The 21,733-nt window shown below is 33.8% G+C and overlaps 1 protein-coding gene and 1 non-coding gene across 3 annotated transcripts in view; one reads left to right on the forward strand and one right to left on the reverse strand.

The window, feature by feature from the left end:
- The window catches only part of NFXL1 (nuclear transcription factor, X-box binding like 1), a 51,962-nt gene that overhangs the window by 1,311 nt on the left and 28,918 nt on the right, over positions 1–21,733 (reverse strand). For both annotated transcript variants that reach the window (XM_025040273.1, XM_015597604.2), the window contains exons 16-23: positions 20,335–20,356; positions 19,764–19,904; positions 12,931–13,097; positions 9,946–10,015; positions 6,210–6,314; positions 3,081–3,167; positions 2,230–2,283; positions 1–59 (exon numbers count right to left, since the gene is read on the reverse strand). The exon at positions 1–59 is cut by the window's left edge and continues 1,311 nt beyond it. In XM_025040273.1, coding sequence (XP_024896041.1) covers positions 1–59; positions 2,230–2,283; positions 3,081–3,167; positions 6,210–6,314; positions 9,946–10,015; positions 12,931–13,097; positions 19,764–19,904; positions 20,335–20,356 — 705 coding nt within the window. The remainder of the gene's footprint in view (positions 60–2,229; positions 2,284–3,080; positions 3,168–6,209; positions 6,315–9,945; positions 10,016–12,930; positions 13,098–19,763; positions 19,905–20,334; positions 20,357–21,733) is intronic.
- On the forward strand, positions 19,129–19,244 carry LOC112471526. The gene has a single exon (XR_003043342.1). It is a non-coding gene; the product is annotated as a 5S ribosomal RNA (ribosomal RNA).

The raw sequence follows: 21,733 nt of genomic DNA on the forward strand, positions 1-21,733 counted from the left end.
CTTTTCCTGTTCTTCTTCCGACGACCCTTCAGTCTGTTTTCAAAAGCCTCCAGTTCAGCCTAAATCAAGATAGTATTATTTTTATTAAATCTATTACATACATTGATCTGAAATTTTCCACTTAGATGAAAATAAATCAATTTGGGAAATATTTTAATAGTAATAGTATATAATAAATGTATTTGATTTTTTTTAAAAAACCCCTCTCTCCACTACTAATTCAATTCAACAAATTCCATTTAGAAAAGCAGAAAGGGAAGAAGTAAGAGAAGAGTATTTCAGACTGTAGGCCTGACTTTGAAACTAAATACAGAAATGTCTGACAAAATCAGGGTGTCCTAAAATAAAGACATTAGTTTTATACTTCAACACACCATTAATTTACTGAGACTCTACAATACAGGACTTCTAGCAAGGGCTAAGAGATGCCCAGTGATACCTTTAACTCTAGTTTTCTTCAGTGCTAGTAATAAACATTAATGGTTTGTATGGAAGAAATTCAAGTGAATAAAGAGAAAAAATCTGCCAGAAACTGATTTTTACCTTTATTAAATACATTTAAAAACAAAATAAAAATTCTTCAAGGGAAAAAATGCTTCATGCTTTAAATCAAAATGATATTTTAGAAAAAAAGCTTTTTTTTTTTTTTTTGAGAATAACCACCTCCACTCAAGGTCCTATGAATGACCCTAATGCTGGGAAAAGCATCCTATTTTGGCAGGTGGTGACCTATTTTGAAGATGGGTGAGGAGGTTTTCAGCACCATTTAAATCACACCAGATAGGTGACCACTTCCTCCAGACAGCAGAGGCCAACCCTGGTTCTAAAAAAAGGATTACTGATAACACTCATATAAAATGTGGGTATACTGTTAAGAACTTACTTATCAAACTTTAATACATGACATGGTAATATAATATGATACACCATAGTGCAGTTATTAACTAAAACATGTTAACTAAAATATATATGTAATATCCATGCAAAATTCTGTAAATGTTTATTTAATAGAAAATATAAAATTCAGTTAATATATCTATTACTTTGACTATAAACTACATTCGAAGATCTAATCTACTTAATTTAATCAAAAGTGACATTCTTCAATGAACCAAAATTAAGAATATTGTCAAGTGGTTGCTGGTTTATAAAAAAAGGTGAAAATATATTAAAAGCAGCCAAACACGACAATCACTGACACAGTAAAACAAATGATGCTTTAATGATGACCTATGGTCATCATGTTTATACTTTATATACTGTTTAAAAGGTCAGTAAATAGGGAATATATTTAAGATTACCATCCATAATGGTTTATAAAAAGGTGAGGGAAACTATAAACTATTCCTAATAATTTAATTTCCCAGGAGTTTGGCCAACCCATGTTTTACTATATTAGCTCTGACAACTCGTTTTGGGATATTAGGCAAATCAACTTTATAAAATCATCAAATATCAAAGATCATTTTGGCCACTTTTATTTGCTACAAGAATTATTTCTAATGTCCTCCCTCAAGTCATGAAAGTTTTAATTTCCTCATTCATAAAAGTAGCATTTAAACATAAAATATACCTTGCTTGATAAGTATAAAGCATCTCAAAATGAAAACTGACAAATAATTGCATGTCACTGTTAGAAAGTTAAGCCACACTTTGTAGTATATGCTCAATATAGTATTTGAGCAAACAAGAGGTATCAGGAATGCATTTATTATCTAGATAATAACAAAGAATAATAATCCTATATTTAAGAACGTAATGGGGAAATAGGGAAATGTATTATTAAAACAACATATTGGTTAGTAAACAACACTTATTTGTTACAGAAAATCTACAGCTCAGCAAAACAGAACTCAAATAATTTTAGATGAGTGAAGACATGGGCTTCAGGAGATGCCTTATAATGGACATCACTGTACCCCAACCCTTGCCCCCAACCAAAAGAGGAGTTAAGACTCTTATGGCTGGAGAACAGATGAAACTGGCAAGGAAGTAAATTGGGAATATACAAAATATATGGGAATATATGAGACCTTGTGCTTCTTTAGAGGTTCAGTATACCTGGGTTAAAGTAAGTGAATAGGTAATTTTCTTTTGTAGGAACTATATTATTTTCAGTCCAGAATAGAACTGGTCAGCCCCTAGCTTGTACCTGGAATATACTTTGTGTCTGAATAAAAACTAACAACGATGCAAAGAAACATAAATCTGGGTATTTTGTTCAGTTACCTGTTGTCTTCGTTTTTCCTCTTCAAGAGCAGCTTTGGCTTCTGCTTCTTTTATCTGTTTATAGACATTTAAAAGTAAATTAACATTGTAATCATCAAATTTTTAATAGAATTTTAACATCTTCCCACCAAGGCTCCCCTAACCCGTTACAACCTTTCGGAGCTTTATATTTGAAATTATTTAAAGAAACATAAATATTATAGTGAAAAGTATTACCAAGGTACTGTCCAACAGACTGAGGGTGAGGAGAGGTAGAATGTTATACCTTATATAAACATTTCAATTTAACAATTATAACAGATATTAGATCACAATTCAAGGAGTTACAATAGTATAAACTGAAATGTTTTTAAAACTGGATTTTTCTCTTGAGTTACCACAGTAAGAAGCTATACTCAATTATTAAATACCACTCTTTGTCTAGAGCTGAAATTGACCATTTACTTCAAATGTCTGGAAGAGAAACCTTAGTTTCAAACAAAATTAAGAGTTTATTCAGTGATTGGGTTGACTGAGGGAAATAGTGACATAAGAGGTAACCCACACAGCAAAGACACCTAAAACTTTATTTTTCTATTATTTTAAATTTTCTAGAGGCTTACACTAACATTAAAATGAACAAATATGTCCCAGATCACATACACTAACTGGTACAGAGGATTAAAAATCTAGTACATACTAGACAATAAAAAGCACATCTGAAGATTCAAAATAGGCCTATGAAACTAGGCTTAATTACAAAAGCAAAAAAGATGAGATTTCGAGTCATTCGTAATAAGCACATAAAGAAATGCACAAAATAAACAGGGAAGGCCATTAGCACGTTAAGATGATATTTAACATGAAATTACCGCAGAGGCTTTCCGCTTCATTTCCTTGCATGTTGTGTCACATTCTATTGAAATCTGATTTTCACGTACTTTGTTGCACTGCAATTCCTATAAATAATTTCAGATTTTAAGATTTTTTTCCTTCAACGTCTTAACTGTATGGCATAGAAAAAGCAAAATTTCCCTAACAATTTTAAAGTTAAGCAAATTATTTAATAGTCATGTTCATTAATATTTAATGATATGGTTGCAAGCATTAAATGTCTTGGTTTAAAGTATAATTATTATTACTTTATTTCTCTTAATTACAAATAAGCAAATACCATAAAATTAAAATCATTCATTGAATAATTATTTACTAAGTGCCACTATCGACTTCAGTTTTTATTGTTTCTTGCTAATCTTCTAAAGCCTCCAGGGATTACAATGAGAGCAGTGCCATCCAACAGAGCTTTCTCAGATCACGGAAATATTCTAAATCTGCACTACCAACAGGGTAGCACTAACCACATATGGCTTCTGAGCACTCAGCTGTAACTAGAGAAATCAAGGAAATGAATGTTTAATATTATTTAATGATAATTCATTAAAATTCAAACTTAAATAGCCACATGTGACCAGTGGCTACCAACTCAGATAGTGTAGTTCTAGAGAGTTTTCTAGAGAGCTATAATTTTTTTCTCTCAACTAGTAAACCTTTTTTAAAAAAGTTTAGATGAAAATTGTTCTACATTTTGTATCTGTACTTCACTGCCTCCTTGATGAAATAATAAAAAATAAAAATACTCTTTTCTTGATGGCTTTATATCAATTCTATGATCAGAGTCTATAGTCTTAGACTCTGATTTTGTAGATCTTTTATCTATCTTTTATTTGCTCCCTATTTCTTGCTGCCAGATGTCACTTTTACTATAAGGGTACCTTTTTGTATCAATTTCTATTCTCACTACACCCTCAGACTCCAGTTTTTTAGTTCAAATCTATCAGAGTTAAGAAGTAAGATCAGCAGTTCCTATGAACAAAGTGCATATACTTTAGTGAAGGCACTTTACAGAATGAAATTTTATTATTTAGAGGTTTTTTTCCCCCCAACAAAGTGCATATACTTTAGTGAAGGCACTTTACAGAATGAAATTTTATTATTTAGAGGTTTTTTTCCCCCCTTTAGTTCTTTGGCTGAGGTTGGTGATAAACACAGTCTTGTCCTCCAAGGATGATCCAGAAAAAGGAAAAATATCATGTACAAACATTAGAGACAAAAATAAATATTGTGTGTTTGCAGACATTAAGTCTATCAGCCTAAAAGAGGGGTCATATTTTTTCTCATTCAAAAGGAACTTACAGAGTGCCTATTCCATGCCAAGCACAGTGTTAGGAACGGGAACATATAATACAGAAAAGAGTATAATGATAAGTACTAAAGCAATAATAATAGCAGCTACTATTAGCAGCTACTGCTATGTTACTAAATATTAAGCACACTGCTATGTTATTTAACATAGTAGTCATTGTGCTAAATGCTATACAGGCACTACCTCTTTTATTCCTTTCAATAAATCTATGCATAAACTATTTCACAAATGAGCAAACAAGGTTACAGATGTCCCTAGAAATCATAAAGCTCTCTAGAAAACTCTCTAAAACCTAGTAGAAAGAAAACCAATAGGAAAGAACACCTAAGTCTTCCCAAGGGAATCAGGAAAGGCAGGCCCTCCAAACAAGGAAATGCTTACACCAATTATTAACAGGATTCTAGGAAGCAGAGCAGAAAAGGAAAAGTACATTGTATTTTACACAGAAAAAAAAATATATATATAAAACCACAGACTAAAGGGGAATACAGCATAAATAAATGTTAGGGCATTTAAGTAACAGATTCACAGAGATGACTGACCACTAGAGGTTGAGACTGGACAAGCAAAGCAGGCAAAGGTGTCAGCATAATTGTCCTGTGTGCCGAGTCTGTATATATGTAAACGTTTCTAATAAAATGCATCTTTTTTCCCCATAATGGATGAAGAACCACTGAAGAAGTAAGATCAGGGAAGTATTATGATTATAAGCAAGGAAATCTGTTATAAAGCTGCTGCCACAGTTCTAATGGGCAGCAAACTGCACCTACTGGGCAGATAACACGTGAGATTTGAGAGAAAACTTGAGACATCCCAGATTAAACTGGCTTGACTAAATACTGATTTTCATGTAAAAGTGGTCCATTTTAAATATCTAAAACACAGGAATTCAACTCCAGAAGAGGTCAAGCCTATAAATTTAAATTCAGAAGTTATCCACCCCAGATAATGACAGTAGGAGCTGTGAAAATAAATGAAAAGATCCTCAATAAAAGATTCTCAGTAAATATTTGTTAAAAGGATAAATAAAAGAGTGAATTTAAAGCAGGAAAAAAGGAGACTAGCTTTAGGGAATGACCATTAAGAATGTAAGTAAAAAAGGAGTTACGACTGTAACAGATATGGAAAAACCAGAGATCAAGAAAGAAGAAAGCTTCAAAGGAGTCAACTATGTCAAGAGAAAGTCAAAGAAAAGAAGAACTGGAAAAAGACCAGTCATCGACATCTAAGAATTCAGACTCTTCTTTTATAAATTTTGCTGAACGACATGTAGCTTGTTGCCATTGAGCTTTCCAATAGTTAGTTTTCACACTTTTACTTATTTTATCTTAAAATGAGTTGTCTGAATGTTATTTTATAATTTTATAAGGCTGTGCATGTGAAGTCTTTTGAAAGCAACATTTTCAAAACATAATACTGATGGGAAAAAAACAGTTTTCATTAGAGCAACAAAAGTTAATTCCAGATCATTTCTTAAACCATGAAGCTCACTTTATTACTCACATGTGTTCTTACGCAAAGACTTCAAATGTAGAGTGCACTGATTCTATTCAAAAAAAGGGCACTGAACTTGGTTCCAACATAAAATAACCCTTTACTATTAAATTGCAGAAAACTAAACTGTCATATAAAGCTGATTTTTAAAATAAGCATTTACAGAAATAGATGGACTAATAACAAAGATTCTAAGAAATATGACCTTAAAATAAAAAGGCAAAAAATAAAGCCACAGAATACCAAAATACAGACAAAAACAAATTTACATAGAGAGGTATTTCCGATAAATTAAAATATTTACCTTTTTTATTCTTTTACAAGGACATCTAAGTTTTACCTTCTGGTTGCAATTAAAAGGACAGTCACCAGGATGGCACATCTCTTTGCATCTATGACCACAAGGAAGCTAAAATAAAACCAAAATGAAGCAATTACATATTTGCATTTTAGTCATACTCTACCTCTCCTTCCAACAATTATTTTAAGAGAGTCCATCACAATAGGGTCAGTCAATCCTGGATAATTGGCTAATTTGGGGGCTTTTTTTCCCCTTTAATTAACCTTAATTATAATCAAATCACATGACCACTTCCCTGTTAGATGTACAAGGATGTGTTATCTCAAAAGCCAGGTTATATTCTGAAAGAGCTGAAAAGCAGTCACAAAGAAAACCAATTAGAATGCATAATATATAATGACTGTATCTTCATCACAGATTTCACAGCAAAAGGTTTTTCTAAAACATCCAACCCTAAATATTCGCTTAAGATGAGATGCCTTGCCCTTTCCACTCAAAGTGAGATGGTTTTCTTCTACCCTACTCAGCCCTTAACATCATTCTGCTAGCACTTTCATAAGACATATCAAATGGCTTACCAATAACCAACACTATTTAGTTCAAAATGTTCCATTTTACTCTGAATAATTTAAAAAGCTCCCTTTAAAAATAATTAAGGAAAGCTTACAAAACAATATTGTTTGTGGATAAATACCCTTACCATTATCACTACAGCTAGCACTTACCATATACTAAGACTTTTACATTTAATACTCTGCAGTGGGTATTATTACTGTTTCCATTATATATATGCACAATTTGAGTTACAGAGTGGTTATTTGCCCAAGTAAAAAGTAGAAAAGCTTATGCGGTAATAATAAAATCAAACTCAGAAGAAAATTTTAAAATAGAAATATATATGTGGGACAGAGTTTAAAGTTGGAAGTCCCAATGGTATCTTTAATTTTCTTTTAATTAAATTCAAATCTACTGCAACAGTCCAGAGGACACTTAGAGTGGATAGCAGAGAAGTAGCAGAGCTGAAAAGATATGCCTATGCCATTTCTACTGGTCATTCTTTCATTCACATTCAATAAACATTTATCAGCTGCCTCATATGTACAACCAGGGAACCAGGGACTGAGTACAAAGATAACTATGATATAGTCCCTGCCCATAAGAAATCTGTGGGCACAGGGGAGGGGAAGATAAAGGAAAAGGAATTTATTAATACATCAGAATTTATCAGAATCCCATATTTAACTCTGAGTACAAGATATTCTGCAGATTAAAGTGACATAGTTCTTGGCTGATGCTAAGTATGCTTTGAATCTGTAGCCTAGTGGTCCTCAAATTGTGGTCCTAGACCAACAGTATCAACACTATGTAAATTCTTAGGCAAATTCTGTAACTGCAAATGAACTTCATTTCTTTAGCGTGCATTTTGCTTTAATCCAAGCTAGCTTTGTTTAGCCTGACAGAACTATGACTCACCTGCATTCTTGCCACCAGATCCTCCTATCTGTACATACACTGTATGTCCACTCCTTTCAATTATTAAGCCCTTAGGACATTCTGGTCAGCATCAAACTCACTTAAGAATAAAGCTTCAGGTCTATCAACCATGACCAAGCTACAATAACTAAACTTCAAACTAGAATAAGGTTTTCATCAAACAAAGATAACACCTTGGCCTCAGTTTCAGCTCTGGGCTCATGAAAGCTGAACAGCCCCACGGACCACGTCCCCTGGAAACCAGACAGAACAAGGCCATAACCGACATTAGGACATGAAGCCATGATCAACTGCTCCTCACCTTAGCCCCAACCACTCAGTAGAGCCCACAAGCTCAACTCTCATAGTCACCATGATTAATGATTTTTCCCTTATATAACCTAGCTACTAGAGGCCATCAGGGAACCTGGTTTTTGAGAACACTAGCTCACCTGTGTCTCTGGGCTTGGCGCCAACTTCTTAAATAAACCTTTACTTCTGCAAACTCTGGCTCATGCCTTTTTTTTTTCTTCTTCTTCTTCTTCTTTTTTTTTTTGATATGTGCAGGCAAGCAAACCATTTGAGTCTGTGCTAACAATTCTTGGGCCCCACTCCAGGACTACAAAATCAGAAACTCTGGGATGGGGCCCATCTATCTGTTTTAATAAGCCCCTGAAGTGATTCTGATGGACACTAGAGTCTGACAACCACTGCTGTAGCTTTACCAATATCAAGAGGCCGTAAACTAGAATGAGTTCTATTAGACACGACAAAATTCACCTGCTCACTCCTAGGTTGCTCCAAAATATAATAGCCATTTTGATTATTCTCAGCCTAAGGATATATTTTTCAAGAAAGCCCAAGGATACTAGCAACTCCAGGGGCTCCATAATGGCCTAGAATCCAAAATCATGAGCACAGATAACAAATTTTTAAGTAAACATTGCCCACTCGTCTAGTCCCACCAAATGTCAGTACATGACAACTGAATCACAGCCAAGACAATGGTAGGTTGCAAATTAGCAATCCCCAAATTATCTTATTTCTACCCACAATATCATACTAAGTTACTGTGTCAAATTAAAAATAAAACCTTCTCAATTACTTATTACTTGGAATCTGAATTACACAGAAGAAAATTTATTTTAACAAGGAAAACTAAAGAGTTGAAGAATTCAGAAAATTAAATTTGAAATATCCCATGCCTCTAGTTTTACTTATATTAACAAAGACAGGATTATTAAAATAATCATTTATTACTTGACATGGTCTCCTTTTTTAAACCTTACATAAATTTTGAAATTCTCGGGTTCTAGTTCCAACAATTCTTAAACAGAAATCCTTAAAAAGTATCCAAAGTTTCAGTTAAAAGAAATTACTGTTAACAAAAAGACGTATCATGCATTGATTTGTTTTATTTAGTCAAAAAGACTTGCTATTATATTTACTTTACTGTCATCTCTTCCTGACTCTAAGTAGGATGAGAAACACTTAGGTAAGTGTACAAAGACCAAGAATTAAAAGAAAACAGGTACTATTAGTACATCTGTAAGAGGATTCTTTTATAAGTGTCCACTTTATAAATCAAATAATTGTCACTGCCCTGCCTACAACAACAATGACAAAAGGTCCACCCTTACTTTCAGATTGGCCAAAAACAGATGGTTTCTCAAATTATTGCCAGGATAAATCAATTAGTGAGTTTTTACTATTTCACTCTAAATAATTTTTTGGAACCACTTTTGATTCTTTTAAGTTCAAATATAAATAATGCATATATAAGCATTGAATCTTTCTAAATAAAACATTATATATGAATCCTTTATACTAATTCATTCAAAATAATAATGAACTTTAAAGTTCACACACACAGAGACCTATCTTTTTTTAATAACCTACCATGAATTTACTAATGGCCTATGAGCCACACAGTTTTTGATCCATTTATATTTTAAGTCTGAATCACATTATGGGGATAAGCCTAAATTAGGTGAATACCTTACTGCATAAAGTATATAACCTGCTTTAAAAAATGTTCAAAGGGTCATTCCTAATCTGAATATCCCCAAATTTCATATAGAAATGTGCATCTACACTAATCATATGTATTACAGTTTTATAGACATCAATTACATTTTTCTTTCTGGACTCACATTTTTAGTAGGTCCAGAAAAGACCTGAAATAGGGTGACCAAACAAGAGAAAAGAAAATCTAGGAGTGACAATGCCCAGGAGAGACAACTTAAAAGGTTCCGTGAAAGCTTACCTCTTTAGGACACTGATTTTTGCAACAACTGAGGAGGTTCTTTTCATTTACATCAGCTGTGGTTATTTTTCTAAAAATAGGAGAGGAAGTTTTGATGACAAAGTCATTTTTATAGCATGTTTTCCAAAAATAACTCCCAATTCCAAACATACCTATAGAATTACTTATTTTTTCTTGAGAAATATTTTGTATCTTTATCTGTAAAAATTACCTTAAAATTACTTAACTATTCTGATAAATCAAACCTTCCAGTCCTTCATCAACTACCAATAAACTAAATGCCAAAAGGAAAATCACTGTAAGAAGGAAGTACAAAACACACAAGAAATATCATCTATGCCTTGCCTCTCTTTGATAGTTCCTATACCACCTTTCCCTATAGGTCAATCATTATTCATAATTACAATTCTTCTTAAAGCCTCTACATAAAAGTTAGGAAATTTAGGCTATTCAGTGGGAAATGCAGTAAGCTTATTCGAAAAGCCTTTCAGTTCTTTTTGGATAAGCTATCTATTAATGTTAGAACTGATTCATTTTAGGTAAGGTCATTTTAGATCAGTCTGTGCTTTTACACATGACTCAGTAGGTAATTCAGAAATAGTCACAAACACCAAGGAATAAAACTACTTTCTAATAGGTAGTTGAATAGAACCATAATACATACTGTACGAGTCGGTAACCAGTGACAATTTAAAAATCCCTATCATACCTCTCACTTTTCTACTCCCCATTACTTTCTTCTCCTTTCCTTTATTCTTTCTTTTCCTGCTTTCTCTATTTCCCTTTACTAGACACAATTGCCAAAATATGCCATAAAGTTGGCTTCACTAATGTCAAAACTATAATCTTAGAATTTGTATCAAATTAGCTACAAATGCACTCTTAAAATAACATGCAATCTTCTTGGCAAAATTTTACTTAACGATATCACAAAGTTTTTATGCTGGCTCTACTAAATGTTCCATATTTTCATTCTTACAAGTATGGTGCTCACCTCTGAACTTAAGAGTTAAAATCATTTTGTTCTTATTACTCTATAATTAGAAAACATTACCTACTTTTCAAGGTCTGTATCTTTTATATCTAATCTCTATATAAGAAATATAAAGTAGAAAAGGGCTAAAAGGAAAAGATGACTTATGAAATAATTTACTGAATTAAAGCAAAGAAATTAACAGAATACTGAAAATGAAGGATTCTGTATAAAAACATATACTTCAAATAGATATTCAACAAAAGGAAAAAAGAACTCTGGATATTGCTGAGGTAATGGAAACCACCTCAATCCAAATGTATCCACACATTCCCCTCAAAAATCATTCAGCTCATTACAAATAAAATCACTCAAATCCCATGATCTTGTCGTCTATAATTTGACGACAGAAATTTCTACAAACTTCAAATTATCTATTGAAAAATAAATATTAATTCCTAGCACAGCTATTTCTGAAGCTCCCATAAGAAGTCTTTTCTGAGAGCCAGTGAAATTCTGGAAAAACTGAGCAGAAAAGAGGGGGAGCTAACATCACGCCGGAAAATGAAAGTCCACTCTGAGTATAAAAATACTGAAAAATCCTGGTAGATCAGAGCACTAACTAAGGGGAAGAGACTTTAAAAAGTGCACAGCAATCTAAGAGCCAATCTTGGAAAGACAACACTCTGGGAAAAAGGGAAAGGCAACCTTTGAAGACCACAAGACAGAGAAAAAGAGGCAAGAGGGAAAGATTTAGGATCTGAAAGACCAAAGAAAACCACCTCTTTTTTATCAGTATCACCCATCGATAAAACTCTGGGAAAAGGGAAAGGCAACCTTTGAAGACCACAAGACAGAGAAAAAGAGGCAAGAGGGAAAGATTTAGGATCTGAAAGACCAAAGAAAACCACCTCTTTTTTTATCAGTATCACCCATCGATAAAGCAAAATTGTCCTCTTACTCTCCCTACAAAACTCCTAAAGCTAAAAATTGTAATATTTTATTTTTAAAATTTCAACAAAGTAATTTTGACTGTTACAATTTAACAAAGCATGAATCTAGAGTATAAGTGACAAAAACAAATTTAAGATATTAATAGGCATTTTCCAAAAAGTATTTATGCTCAAAAATGTCAGAAATAAAGTTATATTCCCAAATTTAACTTGAGTAAAACATATTTACAAAAAGTCCACTTTACAGACTTGGGTGAAATGGAACTGAATAAGTTAGGTAAATTAAAGTAAATGATTAAATAGAAAAAAATATAAACCGTTTTCCTTCCACATAATTCACAAGCAAAAATTTACATTTTTCTTAAATAAGAAAAATATTGAGGTCATATCCTAGCATGATAAATGCCAGAACAGCAACATTTGTAATAAATTCTACCTTTTAAATCTATAATTTAAAAGTATGCCTAAGTAACTATGCACGAGGCAATTTTTGATCCAATGAAATTCTATTTTGACACTGTTATTTGAACAGTCTGGTACAGGAGTACTTTTCCTATTTCTTCAAAAGCAGCTATACAAGTTTTTTCCTACAAATATCTTATACTGAATTCCTGAATGGAAAAAAAAACAGAATTACCCTGGTTGAAATCAGGGTGAAGTATCTACAAGGTAAAGTATTCTACATTTCTTCCTTCCAGGTCTCTATGAAAAACCTAGGCCTTTAGAGTCTAAGAACCACCACTGAAAACTATTCCTAAGAGCAGCGGTCTCCAGGCTTTTTGGCACCAGGGACCAGTGCTCCTATGAGAATCTAATGCCTGATGATCTGAGGTGGAGCTGAGGCAGCGATGCTAGCGCTGGGGAGCGGCTGCAAATACAGATAAAGCTTCACTTGCTTGCCCGCCGCTCACTTCCTGCTGTGCAGCCCCGTACCGGACCATGGCCCAGGGGTTGGGAACCCCTGCTTTAGACTATACAATGTATAAAGGGTTCTGAATTATAAAGAGTTATCAATTAAAATAATTTTAATAAACGAGAATATTTATTCTGTCCACTTACCTACATTCCACATATAGGCTTGTGATCTTGCAGTGACATTTTATTCTAAGCATCTGAACACAGGGAGGACATTCCCCAGGATGACACGGCAAAACACATGGATGAGGACAGCCCGCTGGCCGTGATTTAGAGCACCCTTCTTCACACTGAAGGCATTCTGGGCCAGCCTGATAAATAGCAAGGAAAGAAATCACCTAAGTACAGATATCTAACATTTATATATATCAAAATTATAAAATTTACATATCTTATTAAAAGTAAGTACTTCTGCAGCTCTTAGAAATAGTTAATAAAATGATGCATGCTTTCATGTATTTTAAAAATATTCAAAATGAAGAACAGCAAGATTATCAATATGACCATTATTCACAAAGATTTTTATATCTACAAACCTCATTAAACCAAACTTCTTCACCTTTAAAATGAACTTGATTAACTCTATTAAAAATGTAAATTACTTCTTAAAGAATAGTCAGTGGCAGAAAAAATAATAGAGTAAAACATTATCAATTCATTTTCACCCAACAAGCATAATCACCATCAAACTAAAGAAACCAATACACCTTTAACACATAAATAAAAATTCTCAAAGTAGTTAATGTTCTGAAGACAGTCTTCTCATCTCACCAAAGAGAAAAACACATAGAGAAAAAAAAGAATGAGCGGCAGTTTATTTTTTAATGTAATGTTCAATAAGCCAAAACTAAATTATATTTAGTACAAATAAATCTACCTCAAATGTAACTTAATAAATCACCTCTCTGCCATAACAACTTAATTTAAATAGTATCTATCTACCAAAGAAGTCTAAAGATTTTTATTGCAGGATATTGTTTATTTTCACGTCATACATTAAAGATATAGATATGGATATTAAGTCTTCAAGGTTAAACATTTTTATTACCATACCTAAGTACAGTCCTGATTACAAGAGTTATGTCAATAAAACTCTAAGATATTTTTGACATGTAGAATTAAAAAGAAAAAAGGTTTCAAATTATGAAAATTCTTTTATAAATAATTTCTATTTTTCTATTTTAAAAAGTATATTCGTTTATTCCACAAGTAGTTACTCAGCAGTTATATGCCAGGCATTGTTCCACACACTGAGAATATGCAAGATGGGAATAATCCCTGGCCTAAGGAACTGTCATTTAAGTGGGAAAGGTAAAGAACATAAGAGAACATCTTTATAGATAATCTGAAAAAAATAAAGCAGGATAAGAGAGAGTGATGCAACAAGAAGAAAGAAGCCTTCTGAAAATGTTCAGATTTGAACAGAAACTGAGTTAAACAAGGGAGAGAGCCATAAGAATGTAGAGTTTCAGAGAAAAGGACTGATAAGTGCAAAAGCTCTGAAGTAAGAACAAATTTGGAATGCTCAGGAAATAGCAAGGAGAGAAGCAAAAGAGAGCAAGCAAGAGAATGAGTGAAGAGGTGAGAAAGGTACTCAGAAGTTAGATCATCATAAAGCCTTACAGGCCATTGTTTAGGCCTTTGGGTTTTATTCTCAGAGTGACTGAAAACTGCTAAAGGGTTTTGAGTGGGCAGATGATATCTGACTTACATTTTAAAAAGATGAATCTGGCTGATGTAATATAACAAAAGTGGAAATAGAAAGGTGGCTGGGAAAATACTGTAGAAATCTAGGTAAGAGGTGATGGTGACTTGGAGGTAGAGGTTATGAGAAATGATCAGATTCAGGATCTATTTTAAAGAAAAACCTAACAAGACTTGCTGTGAGACAATGGCAATGAAGAAAAAAATCAAGCAATGGTCCTATGTCTTTGATCTGCACAACTGGGTTAAAATAGCAATACAACTTTCAGAAATAGAAAAGATTGGGAGGATGACAGGCAATGAATCAAAAAATTTCCAAACATAACCAAAGATAACACACATAGTCTATTTCATTTTTTCTTTCTGGCCATGTGGTACATCTGCAATAATCTCCATTTAAATAATATGAATAGAAGAGCACACAGGGCTGGTAGTTAAGACATCAGGGATACTACTTTCTGAATTGCTACCCTCTTGTATGATCATGGACAAGTCATTTGACAAGCTTTAGTTTCTCTATCTGCAAAACAAGAATTATACTGATGATATGAGCCTCTTTCCAGCTATGAGAAAACAACAACAAAAAAAACACTGAATCTATACTTGCTAAGCTATCTTCCTGGATCACTTCCAATACCAGGTTCTATCTTCAAGGAGAGATGACCTAGGAAATATAGCAAGTTTAGCTGTTTTAACCTAAGCAGCAATATTGGAATTATCCACAATAATTCCTCAATCAGTCATATTAGCTTTTAAAATGAGCTTTTTCTGATTCATCCAACTTTCTGGAAATCCAGGGGGAGAGCAATTAATTCTAAGTAATGTGATGATGACAAGGAAAGCAGAATAAACATTTGAGTTATTAACAGAAATTAGAAAACTAATTTTGATAAGTGAATCTTTTTTGCTCGTTACTGAAATATATCTGAGATTGTATAAAGATGTTCAACATGTAAATTTGATACATTTATATATTGTAATATGACTGTCATAGCAATAATTACCACCTCTATCACATTATAGAATTATCCTTTCTTTTCGGTGGTTGGAATAATTAAGTTCTAGTCTTTTAGCAAGTTTAAAAACTATAATAAAATTCTCTTTTTAAAAAAGCAATGAGAATGCCTGGGGAAAAAATGGCGTAGATGATAGAGGCTTTGTTCATCCTTCTTGGGACCAAATCAAAGTTGTGACAGAAACAGAGCAGACAGCAAGCAAAGTCACCTGGGATCTAGATGAACAGAACTACAACTAGGGAGAGAAATAAGAAATCACACTGCAACAGCAAAAGGTAGGAGGGGGCAAAGAAGCAAGGCTGCCTGGTCCAGAGCAGGTGAGTGGGACAGAGGTTGTGGCAGCAGCAGCTGAAGATGCCTCTTAAAGGGACCGTGTCCACAAGCGGACTTTCCAGGTGACAGACTTGCTCGCTCTGAGCACCGGTGTCAAGCTAGCTGCTCAGGGAGCACCCTTAGAGGGGGACACTGAGTTGTCAGAGTAAGGGCCAGAGGAGAGGCTTACTCCCCGGCAGAAGTGCTGGCGGTATCCGTAGTTCCTCTGTTGAGCCCTCCCCCTCCCAATGTGTGCACACAGCACTGCCATAGCTGAGACATCATCAAACTGGATAACAGAGGTCACTCTGCCCAGAGAATTCCCTGAAACCACGCCTCCCTGAACTCATGGCCCCATCCAAGCCACATCCAGGTATGTCCCTGGCGAGTCAGGTGCTCCTTGCTGAGCCAGTTCCAAGAACTCACACTGAAGGCAGCTGGCCTCAGTTTCTGGTATGGTTTCTTGAGGCAACTATAAGCACAGCATCTGTGGATTGCTTACTGAATCTTAACAGGTGGCCCAGAAGGGGCAGAGGCTGGGGCTAAAGTTGGCTCGCAGCTGAACCGCTCTCAGGACTGTGCCACTGGACACCTACTACACAAAGCCACGCTAATAAGACCAGGAGACTTAGGAGCTTTACTTAGTACATAGAAACAGACATGGAAAGGCAACCAAAATGGGAAGACAAAGAAGCAGAAACAATATGAGAGAACAGAACAGAGATCCGGATATAATGAAGTCAAATAATCTAACAGATGCAGAATTCAAAACCCTGGTTATAAAGATGCTCAATGAACTTAGGCGAAGTGTAAATGAACTCAGTGAGAACTTCAACAAGGAGACAAAAAACATAAAAATGGAATGGAAATTATAAAAGGGAACCAGTCAGAAATGAAGAACACATGGGGAAGCCAAGGACGCTCAATCAGAATGGCAAGAAAAAGAAGCTAAGACAATAATAATAATTTAAGGAGCATATGGGTCAAAATTAAATCTAAAAATATCCATGTCGTGAGGGTACCTGAAGGACAACAAGAAGTTGAAGAGCTATTTGAAGACATACTGATAGAAAACATCCCTCACCTGGTGAAGGAAAAAGACATACAACCCCAGGAAGCTCAGAGAGTCCAAAAAAGATGAACCCAAAGAGGCCACACCAAGACACATCATAATTAAAATGCCAAAGGTTAAATACAAAGAGAGAATCTTAAAAGCAGCAAGAGAAAAGCAGTTGGTTCCCTATAAGGGAGCATCCATAGGACTGGCAGCTGATTTCTCAAAAGAAACTATGCAGGACAGAAGGGCTTGGCACAAAATATTCACTGTGATGAAAACCCAGGATTTACAACCAAGAATACTTTATCCAGCAAAGCTATCATTTAGAGTCGAAGGACAGAGAAAGAGCTTCCCAGACAAAAATAAGCATAAAGAGCTTCCCAAACAAAAATAAGCTAAAGAAATTTATCAACACCAAGCTAGTATTACAGGAAATGTTGGAAGGACTTCTTTAAAAAGAAAGAACATGTATCAAAAACAGGCATAAAGAATGGTAATAACTACATTCCTATCAACAAGTACCTCAAATAGAAAAGAATTAAATGCTCCAATCAAAAGATAGAGTGGCTGAATAGATAAGAAAACAAAAGACTCCTACACATGCTGCCTACAAAAGACTCACTCCAGATTAAAAGACACACACAGACTAAAAGGAAGGGGATGGAAAAAGATATTACCTTGATGGACCTAGGGGGTATTGCGGTGAAAGAAATGAGTCAGATAGAGAAAGACATATATCACGTGATTTCACATACATCTAGAATTTAAAGAACAAAATAAACAACAACAACAATGAAAACGGAAATAAACTCATAGATACAGAGAATATTTTGAGGGCTACTAGATGGAAGAGAAGTTGGGAGGACGGTGAAAAAGAGCAAAGGGATTAAAAGTACAAATGGATAGTTACAAAATAGACATGGAGATATAAAGTGTAGAATAAGGAAAATAGTTAACAATGTTGTAATAAATATGTAAAGGGGAGGTGGGGTACTAGATTTAGTGGGGTGATCATTTTGTGACTTATATCGATCTCTAATCACTATGCTGCACAACTAAAACTAATATTGTATGCCAACTATAATTTTAAAAAACTCATTGAATTGTACAATATAAATACAAGCAACTAATTGTCTATTACAATAAATCCAGGAACCATCCCCAGAAAAAAAATCAATGAAACATGACACATCACACGTATTACCTTTAGCGGTATTCTCAAACATTTTTGAGCATTATCAATCACTTGGGAATCTTGGTAAAATGCTGAGGTGGGGCCTAATATTTTGCATTTCTAAGATTCCAGATGATACCAATGCTGCTGGTTTGCGGACAATACCAAGTGGTAAGAGTTTATAACATACATAATTACATAGAAATATATGTACTTATGATTATGTATGCATATATAAATTTTTTATTTACTTTTGGTGACAGATTTTCTCCAAAGAAAAACACTATCCTCATTACTCTATTTCTTCTTCCAGTCACGAAAAAAATATTTGATCCCATGTTAGCCTGAAAAACACACCATTTCCACTGCCATCAGCCTCACACCTCTCTTCTGTCAACCACAGTTCCACTCACTATAGCCAATGAATAGACAACAGGAATATTTGTTGATAGGTAGCAATCAGAGCCACTGCACATAAGAATAACCCTGATAGGACTACAAGAGCTTTGACTCCAGTCAATCAATAAATACTTATTAAATATCTGCTATGCTGAAGGCTCTGCGTTACAACGCAAGGCAGAAACTGCATTAAAACTTCCAGAGGCATTTGGGTTAAGAGATATAAACTAGTAGCCTTTCTCCAATGGGTGTCAATTGAGCTGTTATGGTAAAGAATTAATTTTTTTAATTTCTGAATTATTTTGTTTTCAATATATACATTAGAGTGATTGCAAAATTATCCCCCAAATAATATAATTTTTACTCACTTGTCTTTCTTGAGTGAATGATAGGAATGGACATGTAGCTAAATTGAGAAAAACTGCACTTAACTTATAACCCATATTTTGCCACATCTACTACCCAGGTGAGAAGCAATGATGGGATAATCAAAGAGAATTCTCCAATCATTGTCAAATCAGCTCTTAAAATTAGTTTTTTCTGATTCATTTGATGTTCTGAAATTTTAGGAAAGCTATATAGCAGCTTTAACTAGTCAAAGTGGCTTTGAATCATTATAATTAGAAAAATGAAGTTAAATTTTCAATGATACAATTCATATTAATAATTTAAACATTTGTGTCTACAGCCATGCCACCCTGAAGTCCGATCCCGTCTGATCTCGGAAGCTAAGCAGGGTCGGGCCTGGTTAGTACTTGGATGGGAGACCACCTAGGAAGACCAGGTGCTGTAGGCTTAAAAAATAAAAAAATAAGGGATTGTAAGCTGACAAGGTCCTTGCAGTCTGTGAGGTCAACCAAGGGTTGCCTCGACTAAAAAAATTTTTTAAAAAAATAATAAATTTAATGTTACTTAATAATTAGAAACTTGAAATTTTTGTCTTATTCCTCATTAGGTACCCTAGCTATTATTATGATTCCCTATAGAATGGAAGTGTAAGAAAAAACTTGAATTATTTTTAAAATGAAATTTAATATTATTTAAAAGTTGATTAGTTACATTTGTTTTTCCTTATAAAATGGCAATTTTACAATCTTTGAATAGCTGATTTCTAAAATGCTTTTATTAAATTTCACACACACATACATACCCCACATCTGTGATGCTTTTTACTTCCAACAAAAGACTGGGAATTTACCAAAATGGTGAACATCATCTATCATATGTATCAGGTTTAAAAAACAGCTGCGAGCAAATGCTCTAGACTAAATTCAGAGATATATAAGCATATATACATCCAACTTAAGAACTTTACCTTGTTTTTGCCAGTAGAGGTATCAATTTCAGTTACTTTGTGGCATTCCTTCATACATGTATGATTCTGACAATCTAAGGTTCGTCCACAAAGTCTCTTACAAGAGTAGGGTCCTGCAGCATGGCACGGTAGTAGACTCGTCTTAAAAAAAAAAAAGAAAGGTTACAATTATTATTTTAAAGTTATTGAATGGGACTGAAAACTCAATTACGGTCAGCCTTTCTTATTTGTGCATCTGTGTATTCAGCCATCCTCAACCATAAATAGAAAATACTCATGAAAAAATGTTACATCATTTATCAAAACCAAAGTAACCTATCAAAAAAATCCAAAAAATGAATACCAAAAAGGAAAATATTCTATTTCTAAAAGTCAATACAATGATTCTGTAGTAAATGCATATTCATAAACTAATTCTCAAAAAAAAAGCACTATATATTTTTTAAATTAGTAGTCAAGCTCTTGTCTTTTTAATACTGAAGTAATACTCTGACTTCATCATTGCTAATAATCCTAGTATAGAAGAGGTATAGATTATAAGTTTTACTTAAAACTTATGTCTATAACTCACCTCATGTTTCCCAAGACATTGCCTATAAGAAAAAAATGAAATGAAAACATTATAAATTCTTCAAAAAGAATACCTAAAGCAAAGATGCTAACTCTACTAATTTGTTTTTTAAGAATAAAAAATAAACACATATGGAAATAATATGTGACTACAGAAAGGATACAGAATACAAAGTTAATATACCAGCAATGAACAACTGGAATTAAAAACATGAGACATGCCACAATTTGTATTAGCACACACAAAAAAATGAAATACTTAGGAGTATATTTAACAACTATATACAAGATCCATATGAGAAAAATTATAAGACACTCATGAAAGAAATCAATATCTAAATAAACTGAGAGATATTCCATGTTCACTGATAGGAAGGTGCAATACTGTTAAGATGTCACTTCTTCCCAACTTGATTTTGATTCAATATAATGCCAATCAAAATCCTAACAAATTATTTTGTGGACATCAAACTGATTCTAAGATCTATATGGAAAGACAAAAAAAACGGAATAGCCAACCCAGTATTAAGAAGAACGAAATCAGAGGACTCATACTACCCAACTTCGAGACTTACTAAAAAACTACAGAGATCAAGATAGTGTGGTATTTGGTGAAAGAACAAATAGATCAATGGAACAGAACAAAAAGCCCAGAAATAAACCCACACATCTAGGTCAAAGAAGAAAGGAATTGAATGGTGAAAGGATAGTCTTGTCAACAAATGGTTGGTGCTGGAAGTGACATCCACACAGAAAAAATCCAGATGGACCTTATTACCTTCCACAATAGTTAACTCAAAATGGATCACAGACTTAAATGTGAAATGCAAAACTGTAAACAGGAGAAATCTAGGTGACTTTGGGTTTGGTGATGATTTTTTAGATACAATACTAAAAGCATGATCCATGAAAGAAAATTAAGTTGGACTTCATTAAACCAAAAACATCTCTGTGAAGAACACTCAAATGAAATAGTATTAAATGGAAACACTTTTAAATGAAAGACAAGCCACAGACGAAGAGAAAATATTTGGAAAATATGTGTCTGGTAAAGGACTTGTATCCAAAACATAAAATAAAATAAAAAACTCTTAAACTCAACAAGAAAGCAAACAACCCAATTAAAAAATGAGCAAGATTTGAAAAGAAGACACTTCAGCAAAGAAGACCTACAGATGGCAAATAAGCATATGAAAAGATGCTCAACATCAGATGTCATCAGAAGACTGCCAATTAAAACAAAAAGATATCACTATATATCTATTAGAATGGCTAAAATCCAAAAACACTGACAACAGCAGATGCTGGCAAGAATGTAGAAAACAGGAACTCTAATTCGTTGCTGGTGAGAACACAAAATGGTACAGCCACTTTGTTAGGCAGTTTGGCAGTGTCTTACA

The sequence above is a fragment of the Pteropus alecto genome, unplaced genomic scaffold (assembly GCF_000325575.1).
Source record: "Pteropus alecto unplaced genomic scaffold, ASM32557v1 scaffold57, whole genome shotgun sequence".
Taxonomy (NCBI): Eukaryota; Metazoa; Chordata; class Mammalia; order Chiroptera; family Pteropodidae; genus Pteropus; species Pteropus alecto.